This window comes from Phalacrocorax carbo, chromosome 2 (genome assembly GCF_963921805.1).
Source record: "Phalacrocorax carbo chromosome 2, bPhaCar2.1, whole genome shotgun sequence".
NCBI classification, from domain to species: domain Eukaryota; kingdom Metazoa; phylum Chordata; class Aves; order Suliformes; family Phalacrocoracidae; genus Phalacrocorax; species Phalacrocorax carbo.
The window spans coordinates 82,864,310-82,878,235 of NC_087514.1; the positions used below are offsets into that span (position 1 = coordinate 82,864,310).

Below are 13,926 nucleotides of genomic sequence, written 5' to 3' on the forward strand. Positions count from 1 at the left end.
TGACACCCTCCTCAGCCAAAATCTACATACTAGGTATTATCCTCTATTTATTAACAACAGGCATCTCAATTTTCCATCAAATGATTCAAATATTCAAGCAACAGGAAGATCAATTGTACTAAACTACTCTGCAGCTTAATCTGTAACTGCTCAAAAGATGCATGCAATTCTCACTGCAGTAATCAAATTATAGAAATAAGAAATCTCAGCACATGCAAATTGCTAGAAAGATGTAGGGAAAACAGTCCTTGTCCTAAGGCAATTAAAAAAACCTAATTACATCAAGATACAGCAGGTAAAACAGAGATGAAGCACGATAAACAAAAGTAATAGCATCTCAAATTGTCTTTGTTTTTAAATAGTTTAGAATCATGTGTTATTTCATTTGAACACTGAGATATTTTTTTTTCCTTGTGTAGAGCGTGTCCAATTTATCTGATGAATTTACTCATCTGTCTTATCAGTTCTCCTTATCCTCCCGTTCCTCAGCATACTTTTACCACTTGCACACTTTATCCTCACCGTGTTGTATCTTGTTCTACCTTATCCTCAGGCTACACAAACCAAACCAATGGCTTCTCCTTCCCACCACCCATTATCCCTCACTGATTATTTGAATTCAGCCCAAACAAAAACTAAAGCCACCACTAAAGCATTGCCTGTTTCAAAACTCTGCGCCTTTTTGCTTCATTAAGATATCCCGCTGTGCTCGCAACTCTCTAGAGCAGCCAGGCAATTTTGCTTAATGGACAATTTCCCCCTTTCTAATATTCATTTTATTGTTCAGTAATCACACCCACTTCTTTAATTACAATGCAAGCTCTTATTTCAATGACAAGGCTTATGTCTTCTGGAAAAAATACCTGTGTATTGAAAGATCTAGTACCTGCTCTCAAGAATAGCTTGCTCCACACAGGAGGTCTTCTCTCTGCAGGACAGCTCCAGTGAATGTTGGCTCATTGCAGACAAGAACTTGAGAATCAGCTTAGTGCTTTCCGTCTTACCAGCACCACTTTCACCACTGAAAGAAGAGGAGGAAAATGTTTGCACAGTTCCAGCTTCCAGGCAAAAAGCCCTCTGTCTGGTGGTCAGGCAGACTGGGGTGATTAGAAACGATACTCAAATGGCAGCAGAATACCCCTTTAAGCTTGCTGAATACGACATTCGACACAAAATGCAAGCTATCTTTAGACTTCTTACCACTGTTCAGACAGCATTTCAAGGCACTGATTGCATAAGGATGTACACAACACCCGAGGCAACTACGAGCTCTGTGAATACAAACAACTACCCCACAATTCTTACCAACTTGGAAAAACAAAGTTAGAACAAAGTCATGGCAATGGTCAGGGAGAAAGTCCAGAATATGAATCAAGCTGGGAAAGTTTGGGATTATGTTGCAGCAATCCAGCTACAGAGGAAGCCCTGCTGTGAGAAGGAGGTTAGAAACACCAACGCAAATTATAACACACAAAGGCTACTAGTACAATTAATAGTGATATACTTAGTGAGCTACATATTCTTTAAACAAACTTTTTTTATGCCCATCCAAATAAAAAAGATTCATGAGTTCAAGATACGAAATTTTCACCTCTCATCACCATCAGAGATGTAAAACCTCTCATCCTCACCCACAGCAGAACAAAGCTATTTGATAATGCTAAATTGATATTTTAAAACCAAACTGTTAATATGCAATCTTGCTGCTACAAACAGAAGGCAATATACTCAATTTCTCTTCAAAACAAATGCTCTAAAAAGGGAAGGCATAAAGTTGGCTCGTTTCCCCGGTATAATTTCCCTTAAATTATGTAGTCTCATAATTAAAAACACACTGTGTGCCGTTAAGAAATGTGACTCATGGTTAAGTTTGTCTAGTTTGCTTACTTTTCATCTGAAGTCACAGCATTATATCCTAAGCTGCAGCCTAATTCCTAGTTTTCCTAACTATGCTTTGCCTAATTCCAGTTTACTCCCAATGAAAGGAGGTATATTTTGGTCTTATCCTACCCTTTTCCTTGTAGCGAGCAGGAGTTTTGTCACTGACTTTGATGGAGCACAACTGGGCACATGGAGCAAGCTTAGTTTACTTAACAGTCTTTTGTTGTGCCATTGCTGAGCGGTGACCCTGGTGATTTTAGGTTATTGCAAAGTGTAATGATGATTTCTAGTAAAAAGCAAAGAAGAAAGGTACAGCCCAAGAAAGCAGCATGGCATTGTTCCTGCAAATGAATGCCAACAGTTAGAAAAGTAACAGGGAAGAGGCATTCAGAAAACATGAGAGACAGAGTTTTGTAGCTGAGATGTGTTTCCCACAAAGAATCTGAGAATCTTTAAAGTATTTCATAAAACTTCACACAAGACATACTACCCACTGATACACTCCAGCAAGTATGATTCATCCATCATATTTATACAATCTCAAACAAATGCTGTAGTATTTTTAATGTAGTCTTACCCTTGATGTCTGACCTTTTCAGTATTTGTTCCCTTTCTCTTTGCAGGCCCTCACCCACTCATGCTCCTTTGACAACACAGCAAATATTTAATATTCTCCATATTTAATATTGGCTCCTTGTACACTAAAGGATTAGCAAAACATTTCTACTACTAGTTTTGAAAGAGCTTCACAAACCCTTGCATTATCCTAGTCTAGTGCAAAAAACCATCAATCTTCTTCCTGACTAAATTCTCACCTTCTGAACAGTGTTTAGCTCAACATTAAGGATATGGGTGCCAAAGAGGACATCAGCTCCTTCACTGACACTGTCCTTCCTCTGCCCCATGCTCTGAAGCACCTGTAGTTCTATGGAAGCTGAGAGGTACCCCACAGCAATCAAGAGCAATTCTACAAGAAAGATATTTAAAGCTGATGGAAAAATATTTCCTGTGCCTATCTCTGGTACAGTTGGTATATGCGCAATTACATGCTCTCTATTTTTTCTTAGAATAGGAAAGGCTCAGAACTGGGTCAGGCGGAAGATCTACCTGCCCAGTATCCTACCTCTGACAATCACCAAATGGAGATTCCCAGGGAAGACATGCAATACTTCCCTTCCATGTTCTTCCAGCTTCCAGTTATTTGCTGTTCAGAGGGTTGCTGATCTAAACCTGGTTTCTATGTGTCTTGTAACCCTCAATGGATTTATCTTCCATGAGCTTCCAGCCATACTCCCTTAAAAAGCATATGAACATGTCTTGATTCAGATCTGCCTCCTCTTTGCTTAATTGGATGCCCCCTAGTTCCTGTATTGGAAGGAGAAACCAACAACTCAACTCAGTGCTCGCTCTCTCTGCTGTGCATGACCTCATGGATAGGCTTCCCAGTTGCCCGTCTCCATTAGCCATTCCTGCACACGGAGCGACGCTATACTTTTGATCACTCCTTTTTGTTCTCCTCTAAACCACCTCCAGTTCCCCAAAATCCTCCCGGATATCAAGCAAGGGTGAGAAAGGCACTTTGAAAATACTCCAGGTATGAGCAAAGGATGGATTTATCCAATGTTCTCTGTTCATTTACTAGTTACTACTCTATTCTATTTAGTTTTACAACTACAATTCAGCACTGAGGGGATGGGTTCCTGGAGCCCTCTTGGCATGACAGTAAGATCTTATCCCTGCATGGTGTTGCTCAGCTCAGGACCCATCATTTTATGGGCATCAAGTTGGCTCTGCATTTTTCCTTTACAAAATGCTTTATAAAAGTCAGTTGTTATTAATGAGATGAAAAGCAAAAACAACTTTAAAGTTGTTTATTCAACCATACAGTACATACAGTAACGGTAGGTTAAGTGGGAACAATCCTTCAGACTCCTTAGAAAGCCTACGCCTACAAGAAGTTGCAAAGGTCAGCAAAAGGCTGCACAGCCAACCTTTCCAGCAACCTTTCTACCCCATGAATTTAAATGCCCAGCTCATTCCACATCACTACATTCAGTATTGTGAATATATTAAGTGTGACAGCAACCCACACCGCCCCCACTTCGGAGATCTTTAGACTTTCCATGACTTTTTCTATGCAGGGCATCTCACTAAGGGCACAACAGCCTGGACTCCAGACTGGTACAGTGGAAAAAAGGGTCACTGAGAGAGACGCCTCATTCTGAAGGACATAACGTGAGTGAGGCAGTGTCAACACTAAATCGCTTCTCAGTTCTGTCTGCTGGCTTTAAAACCCCAAAGACTGATACACACAGACAAAACGGGCCTCTTCAGCAAATACGCTTTGACGCGCATGTGAATTTTGGTGTGTCAGTCTCATAAGGAGGTCTTCCCATCATAAGTCTGGGTCTCATCCAAAGAGTACTTTGGTTCACAGTGATTTTCAAGCTGAAGAACAGCAACAAAAATATGAGGCCGTCAGATGATAACAGAGAGAACAAACTGGTGTCAGCCTGCGATTTCCCACTCGCAGCACTGACTTGAATCTAATTCAGGGTGACTGTTGCTACTTCTTCGACTGCTCTACACTTGTTTTCCAGTGCTTTAAAGTGGATCAACTGCTATTGTAACTGAAAGAAGAGTATGTGCTTGCTTGTGGATGGACTAGACCACCTTAAAAAGACCAGAAAAAAAAAAAACACCACCACCTAAAAATATGTTCCTATTCTTACAATAAAGGGGTGGAGGTTTGAACTTGGTCCCAACTGCGAGCACCAGCTAATCATGGGGGGAACTCAGTCCCTTCCCTACATCAGGACAAGCTGTTCAGCTATTCCTTGAGTAAGATGGGCTCTCTTCATGCTCCCGCCATGGCATCCAGCAGAAAAATCAGATTATGTTAATTTTTTTGTTAATATGTCTGTTGTAGAATTGAATTTACTGTGGTGGGTTTTTTTTTTCCTTCTGTTTTAAATGAAACTGGACTCTGTGATAAGGTTCAGATCAACCTGAAACAGAGCATTTGTTGATGTAGACATTTTTTGCCTACATGAAAACTCTAGTTCAATAGCCACATAAATAACTTTTAGCCTGGGAGAAAATACTGTTTTTCAACTGTGTAAATATTCATAAGCGCAGGTTGGGCACAGCTTCTTCAATATGCCATTTTATTGACATTTTAGGCTGCTAAGTCTTTTTTATACAGCATTTTAATGAATTAAAACGAAATAAAAATAACACAGACCAATAAATAAGAATCATTGGATGACTCCGTTTAACATCATCTCTTCTGTATTTCCTTCCTTTTCACCTCTGGTCTGGGTGGTTATACTGGAAAAATGGTCTCACATTTATAATATATTTTGAGTCACTACTGATGGCAGCTTTTAATTCAGGTTCTTGCCTTAACCCTCACATCTAACCCCACCCAGACAAATATTGCAAGCATTCCAAAACAGCGGAAACTTTTTCATAGGTCTTTGAACCTAATGCCTTAAGAAAAATGCTCCAAAAGAAAGCTGAGCTAATCCTGGATGCCAGCAGGGGGCACTTCAAGTCCAGAGGATCAAAGAAAGCGTTCAGTACCTTATTCCACAAGGCTGTTAAAACTTGGTACTGAGTTTTCAGATCCCCAAGTTAGGAGCAGGTGAAGAGTTCATATTGGAACATGAAGCCTACACGAACAATTCACTCATTTTAACTGGATGTAACTGTTTATTGTGGTTTTGTGATGGAATAAAATTTTCCTTTTTATCATCTCTTACACTAAAGTCAAGACTAGAATTTGCCTGAATTCAGACATTACAGAGGTCTGCTTGACAATTTTTTTTTTTCTCAAATGCCAGTAAGTAACCAAGAAATCCTGACAGTGTCTTGTTGCAACATCTAATTCTAAGCCAGTGAAAGATGCAGGAATGACCAGGATGCTGAAGATGACAAGTACACTGTTATACCTCCACTTCTGATGCCCCAAACAAAGTATATGATCACAGGGACTTTTCTAAACCTTATGAGGGCCATTGAAAACCTTTAGTAATTTCAAAAAATCCTGCTCTGACTCCTTCACAGATACAATAGATAATAGTGTTTTAGGAAAGTACATTTGACTTTTTTTGTCTTGAATTGTATGTTCCTTCAATTTCTGTAGAAACAACATACCCTTAAAAGGTTTTATTATGGCACTTGTCTGAAACACAGAACTTCTTATACAAATTATTATTTCAATCCATGACCACAGCAAACAGTTTTGAAAGGGAGTGCTAATGCAAAACTTCTCCATATTATAGCTTATCTGTACCAAGGCACACAGTTTACAGAGCAGGAACAGCTGGAGACTCCTCTGGAACATCCGAGACTTCTGCTCATGTCCTTTTTAGGACACAACCTGCTTCTCTCTTGGCAGCTTATAGGAACTGGAAGGAAAGGTAAAATAATAGGGCCAGTACAGAATGGCATTAACAAAAATAACAACAGCCACCTTCTAGGCACCAAAAATTATTTCGGTCCCCAAAACTTGGGTATGTGAGCAATTCACAAGTTATTACCTGACATTACACCATGAAACCATGACTCCAGGCTAGTTGTTTTTGCATGACAAAGATCTCTATGCATTTCATTTTTTCTCAGAGTGACACCTGGACTCAGCTTTATATGTACAGCACTATGTATTAAATTAAAAAAACATACAGTTGGAGAAAGCTGAAAAACACACACAGCCCGCTCTACCTTTGTGCCACTGCCAGGCAGGAGCTGCCTAGAGGTGAGGGCGGGCTGGGACTGCAACCTGAGAGCTAGCAGAAAGTTGGAACCAGACCTAGCTGTGTTGCATCCGATCCACATTTCTAACAGCTTGGGTGCTGAACTACATGAGCCATGGCCTCTTCTTACCCAGGAAGCCTTGCAAACTGGCCTGTAATCTTAAATGCCAGTAGAAACTGCCTATTGCAAAAGGTGCTGCTCTCACTCTGCCTCATCCCCTCTCTGCCCCACTGGCTGCCCCATGCCATGGTCACACAGCTGTCACAAGGGCTCCCATGGAGGTCACAAGACAGCCAACATTCTGTGTCGTCTTGTGTCTGAAGAGCTCCCCACATTTAACTTGTGCTGGTAGGCTGCAGGAAGGCAAGAGCAAACAGGCTTAATCACAAAAACACTGCAAAGGCAACAGAGGAGAGGGGGGGAAAACGCAAGGTCTCTCACCTCCCCGGAACACCACGCACTGCCCAGAGCCTGATGGCTGCTGCCACATGGTCATCGCCACCGAGCTGCTCCTCTTGATCCAGCAGCCAAGACTTCAGTTTTCCCTGCCCACTGCAAGCCAACGCAACTCAGCTGGCAGGCGGGGGAAAGGGAAAAGAGCTGGTTGCGTTTTTGGCTCCTCGAGCAAGAAGTAAGGAGGAGCTGAAAGCAGTGAAAAGCTATCGAAACGCCAACTGCTCTCAGTGTACAGTCTGGCTGCAGCGAGATCCTGAAAACCAGCGACACAGTGGATCAAATGGGAAGCTGTTAAATCACCATTAAATTAAAGCACAACAAGATTAAGTAAGGAAGATTAATCAGGCAGCTAAGTGGCTGATACGAGGAGGTATTTCTCTTTTGCTATTATTATTTACCACATTTCTCGAGGCTGGTGGGTTATTTTTTCTTTTCCTTTAGATCCTTCAGGGTCTAGTGGTGACAAACTCTGAGCTGCCCAGGGATGTTTAAACCAGTGGGGAAAGCTCTTAGGGTAGAATCAGATGTGTGAGTGGCAAAAAAAAACCTCACAAAAATACAACAGATTTTTTCACTAAATGAAACTGTGAGGCGGGTAAGAAAAAATAACATTTTGTTAGAAGTCTACAGAATGATACAGAGCAAGTTCCGAAACGCCTCCCAAAACTCTCATTAGTTTAAAAGCCTGCTTTCTTTTGGAGCTCTCCTCTCCACGCAGCCTACGTCTGTGCTCCTAAACCACCTCGAAAGGCTCACTGGCAGGGATAATCAGAGCAGCAGCAGCAGGAGTCATTTACCTGATGAGGATACACTGGTTGTCATGGCGCTTCCAAAGGCAGCGGTAGCACTCGTTCGCCACAGCGAAGATATGAGGTGCAATCTCTCCCATGTGGTGCTTGCTGTATCGCTCCATGGCGGCACAGTCGTACAGTCCTGGGATGCTCTTGTAAGGGTTCACAGAAGCAACTATCGAACCAATGTAGGTCTGCAAGCACACAGCACCCCCCAGAGTTGTTATTACACACAGGGTAGAACAGATTAACACACTTCCCAAATGAAAGACAACAAATACACGTTTGCAAAAGCCTAGCAATCCTTTGGATAAAGGTGGCTATTATTTTTCCCTGCTTCTTCATTTCAACAAAAGCAACAGAAGGGCAAAAGTTCCTTCCACCTCCATCATGTTTTCATACTTACCGCACCTACAGCGCAGAGCTTCTCAGCTGGACGAATCCCTGCCTTAATGCCTCTTACAGCCGCACAGTAATGCCTACGAGTGCTGGTCTTCAGCTGCTTCTCCTGCATTCTTAGGTACTCACCGAACTTACTAAAAACCTGACTGTGTCCCAAGTATTGGTGCAAAAGTCCATATTTCCATGTAGAGTATCCAAGTCCTTCTCTGCTACTCATTTTTAAAACAGGTGTGTCAGACATTACGGTAGACACTAGCACCCATTACAGGGTAGCAGGCCCTAAGAAAAGCAGCTGAACTGGCAGATGCTCCCAAAACTTTGGGTTTCTACAACTTAATTTATTACTAGTTTGATGCACAAGGGCAGCTGACATGGCATTCATTTCTATCCCATTGCAATTAGAGAGCACATCAATTAAAACCACCCAGGCAGCAGCTTATGCCCGTTCCCATTGCCTTAACTCATTAGGCTGCGGTAACATGATCATTTGCAACAGCCTACTTGTAATGCTGTTCATTTTCTCAGTCACCCTCTATTCACTTCAATATAGTTTTCAAATAAAATCAGATTAAGTGAGGTAGGAGATAACATTTTTAATGTTATCTCCAGAATTTCCAGTACATTTCTGGGACATGTGAAATTAATTGATGTATCATGTGGTGTGTGCAGTGTTACTGCTGTTATACTAATTTAATTTTGTTAAGCATCCTTTCTGTGGTTACAGGCAGGAAGCTGACACCTGGCTTCAACAGCCCTGCTGTGGACTTGCAAAGCGCCAGGCTGCGAAGCTTCCAGCCCTGTAACACAGTCCCCATGTACAGACAGATGCTTCACCAGCAGTCAACCCTCTCGTCGCCGACAGGAACCAGCTGTGAAGTTGACAGCAGGACTGGGGCTCTCTTCACCTCCGCAGCATCCTACCAAGAAAGGGCTGGGTAAGGCGAGCAGCATCTTGCATGCCACAGAAATGCAGCCCCACATGCTCCTCCTGCAGCCACCCTCTCCTCTGTCAAGCCACCACAGGGGCACCCACGGAGACCCAGGGGTCACCAGCTCCCCCACGTTTTCTCTTCCTCTCTTTCAGTCTCTTCCACAGCATTTACATTCCACATCCACCCGCCTTCGCCTCCTTCTCCTTAATTAACATGTAATTATCGCTGTGTATCAGCTCTCCTTTCTCACTGTAACCCTGCTGTTACATTCCGCGTGAGCCACCTGTTCGGCCTCCATCAGGGCCAACACAAGTAGCAGCTTTGAGCTTTTGCTAAGGGGACTACAGCAGAGTGCTTGAAATCATGACAATTTTATTAGCTGTGAGGGGAATATTCCTCCTTGCTGTAACTCAAGTACCTTTTACAGAGCTGTGAATTTTCAATCTGTGTGTTTTATAAAAACACCCATGCTGTGCAACAGATCAGAAGGTTTCATCTAGAGGAAAGATACCGTTTCAACACAAGATCATATCGCAGGGCAATTACAGCACTGAGACAACAGCTTAATTTCCTGGGAACATCCCCTCCTTGGTTCTTAAATAACTAATGAGGAAGCCTCTGAGAACAAAATTCCTCAGTTTGATACATGTTTCAGCACAAATTGCACAGGCAACATTTTAAGATTTTTTTTTTAAATTACATGAATACAGTGCAAGCATGACCAACAAACAGACTGCTGCAGATCTTCCTCTTTGCCTTACTGAAGTCTGACTCAAGTCTTACTAAAATGTAAGAAGAGTAACTTGAGGCATGTCATCACAAGAGATGCCATGGCAAAGAAGCAAACAAAAAAATCCCCATGCAATGTGATAGCATCCAGCTTTATAACTGTAAGCTTCCACTCCATAGCCTCTGCGTGATCAAGCACCTGACAGAACATCACCACCACGCTCCCTGATCTTCCTCTGATAAAGCACTGGCAAAGCTTTACAACCACTAGCTACAGTGTGACTTCTCTTGCTTCTCCTATTTCAAACAGTGAATAATGTAAGGAGGTGACAGCAGCCCACTTCTGCACAGACTTGCTTAACATGAGGCAGTCTTTCATATGGCTTAAGCAGAACTTTTCAAAAATGATAAAAACACTTCCAGAATATTAGTCACTACTGCAAATAAGACAAGCTTTTTATTAAATTAAGTCAGCTGGCTTCATTGCCTCATAATTCATGCAAGGTATCATAGAGAAGAAGGTAGTGTATTATGGCAGTAACAGAACCCTGGTGAACAGCAGAACTGGTACTGGCAGACACAATTCCTAAATCACCTCATGGAGTAATGCTTAGGACATACCACTATTTTAAAAATTTTCTCTCTCTTTTTCTTTCAGCTAAAACGTGGAGAACCACAACCTCAACTGAAATAGCTCTTACTTTGTGGCTCCAGTCTTCTGGTACTTTGAATATGTATTACCTCTTTGCAGAACAAGTTAAATGCCTGCACAAATCGCCACCAAATTATAATGATACAAAACACAACAAACTCTGGGCCTCCAAAACCAACTTCCTCATCCCAAGGCAAAATCACAGAAAAGCTATGTTCTTCACAGACACAGTATCATCTACCAAGTGTCACAATCCAACCCAGGAGCAGCCACAACTAGACATCTGCACAGACTAACTAGGAGTTAGCTGGCCCAAGTGCAAGTTCCACCTTAACCCAAGGTAGTTCAGCAAAGTATTGATGAGACGAAGCAGCACTGTTATTAAAAACTATTCCAATTATTTTAAAAGTTCCCTTTGAAAGACAGATCTTCCCAAAGTCCTTGTAAATTTCCCCTGGGGATACTCAACAGCAGCAAGACCTGCTGCAAGAATAATTTCCTACATCACCTCCAGGCTTACTACTTTTCCCATCCAGTAACTATCTTACTAGTAGGAGTCTTCTATAAACAGCAGATCCTACTCCTGATGGCCTCTACCCTGCCACCTCTAAGAGCCACAAAGTCAGGGACTTGAGGCACGGCATGACCCACACCCACATGCAGAAGAACCCACTTCACCACCTCCCTGTTCGCTGGGCTCTGCTTTCCCTCCCCTCGGGGACGCTGAGCAGCTGCCCAATGCAACCCTTTTCTTGGAGGGCAGACTTTGCAGTTATGCGAGTGCAAGCACCTCAGCACCAAGTTAAACCAGTGTAAAGATATACAAAAAACGCAGGCCTGTTCAGTGGATGGGTATTGTCTCCTGAACACTATTTCTGCACCAGGAATCATCATATGGCAAATTAAAGCAGTTAACAGTCAGAAGTAGGATCTCCAAATTACTTTATTATGCTAACATCACAAGGCAGCTGTTTGGATGAAATTTCAGAAAAGGTATTTTCACATAAGAATGTCACTTCCACTTTGCTAAAAGAAAGTGAATTAAATTTTCTCTTTGTTCTTTGCAATTTCTAATGTTATTTCCGCCATCAATAATTACTTATTTTAATGAAAGCACTCCAAAGCAGTTATGAATAGGAAAAATGCTCATACATCTGCCAGAGCACTAACAAGCAGACAGGATTTCTGAAGATTTCCATCTGAAATATTTTGAGGGGTATTTCAGAGAAATACTGTGTAGAACTTCCATCACAAGCCTGACTTCTTAAATCTGTGGCAACAAAGAGGACAGTTTTATTTCTTACGGGACCAACTCAACACTTCAGACAGAAGGGCACAATAACTCTTGAATTACTTTGTAACAGACTTAACCAGCAACAGCTTGTTATCAGATCACCACTAATACATTTATTAAAACCCAAGAATAAATGAAAGTTGAGTTATTCAGCCTGAAACCCAACGCAGCGCTTTGATTACCATATTAAAAGCTTGGGCTCCTTTTCCTCTTTCAAATTTTTACTGAAATTTTACATTGACAGTGCATCTCCCAAAACCCTTCCAGCCACAAACCCGAGACACTCCTGCTCCCCCTTTTAGCACAAAAAGAGGAAATAAGATTGCTGAACCTCTAAGAAGACTTTCAAAATTAGAAGTTCAAGCCGTCTTCTCAGCTAGACATTCAGTAAGGCGATGGCATCGCAAGTCAAAATGAAAGATGTACTTGAGAAAGGAAGAGATTTTTCATCAGTTCTCCGAAAGCTTTTTTTGTCTTGCTTGTTCCCTTCTGATAGCAATCAGCTTTGAATGTGCGTCTTGAAATCACCCCAGACTTCTTCAAACACTCAAAACCAATTAGTTCTTTAAAAAGGTTCAAGAGCTCACAAAGATTTCTGATACCCACAGAAATACTCTAGGAAAACCTGCAATGGTCAGAGTAGTCCTGTCTGACACGAGGTTTTTTATTTATGTATTTATTTTTAAGGAAGACACAATCAGTTTACTTTAGTTTGATGCCAAACAAATGTAGATTATGTAAAAAGCTTTAGTAAAATATACTTTTTCAAATTAGCTTAAAATTACAAGAAACAAGTTTGCACTAGATGAACTAAATACAGTTTGAAACATCTTTTTTTCCCATGTAGAAAAGACTTTTGGACTAAAAGAGGAAAAAGTAGAGTAAGAAGTTTCCCCTTTGAAATTTTTTTCATGTTCTCTACACAGAAAAAGGAACGAAAAAGGAAACTGCCCTAAGATCACTTCATTAATCCTATAAACCAAACATACTAAATATATCAGGACCACCTTGCACTCCATCTTTTCCCCTTCACAGATGCTTTTTTGGGTATAACATCTCAGGTCTACTCCATATCCAGCAACCATCCACCTTCCACTTCTTCCCTTTTATATCAAGAATTCTGTATTTCCACAATAACTCTTCTATTTCTGAGGATCCTTTATGAATTCTGTGTTTTACCTAAGCTTGCTCTTCCCATGTCAGTTCACCAATTTTATCCCACACTGTTTTTCTCATGACCTTCTTTCACCCCCTACATCAAGGTACCCCTCTGTACTTCCCAGACTTCTAGCATCTAAGGCATCCTGTTCCGCCTTCTTTCTTAAATAAATGAATACGGGACAAAAAGGGGGAGTAAAAAGGACCACTTTCAAGGCTTTGCATACGTAGTGCTACAGGGAGGGTAGGAGAGAAGGGAGAAGCAGGCTGGAGGACTTTGTTAAAGGGCATTATGTGCTGCTCCTGGACTAAGCCTTTGGTCAACAAGAACAACAGAAACTAAAACTGCTTGCATTATTAGAACACACACAAGGAGACTTCATTCCTCAATTTCTAGCATTGTGTTTCTTCAATGACACCAAAAATCAATATATTACTTGCAACCTAGTACTAGAAATGTTGGAAACGATCACATACACAATTAAGACGTTTTGTTACATTAACATTGAGAAATAGTGCTTTATCCAATTCTCTTTAAGATGACTTTCAAGACTTGATGCTTTGGGACAAGAAAAATCTATCTCATTAGAGAAACGCATGTTTACAGATGCCTCAAAAATTATGTTTCTGAGTTGGTTTTGAGCAGCCTCTGACTTTCCTGAGGTCACGTAAGGAACTGATTCCATGTCTGAAAGTAAAGGTTTATCTTGTTTGTTTATTTTTTTAAAGTGGTATTAGTATCAACCTGACAATTTATTCAACAAGTATTATTTTCTGGGCTTACCCTTAATATATGGGAAACTTCAAATAAAACTGCAGTGCAACTGGCTGACTAGAAAGCTACTTATATGTCACTACTAGACAATGTATGGG

At 41.3% G+C, this 13,926-nt stretch overlaps 1 protein-coding gene across 5 annotated transcripts in view; it reads right to left on the bottom strand.

The window, feature by feature from the left end:
• Nucleotides 1–13,926, bottom strand: part of MYO10 (myosin X) — a 228,795-nt gene that overhangs the window by 70,849 nt on the left and 144,020 nt on the right. For all 5 annotated transcript variants that reach the window (XM_064443415.1, XM_064443416.1, XM_064443418.1 and 2 more), the window contains 2 exons: nucleotides 7,893–8,080; nucleotides 887–1,021 (listed from right to left, as the gene is read on the bottom strand). In XM_064443415.1, the coding sequence (XP_064299485.1) occupies nucleotides 887–1,021; nucleotides 7,893–8,080 (323 nt within the window). The remainder of the gene's footprint in view (nucleotides 1–886; nucleotides 1,022–7,892; nucleotides 8,081–13,926) is intronic.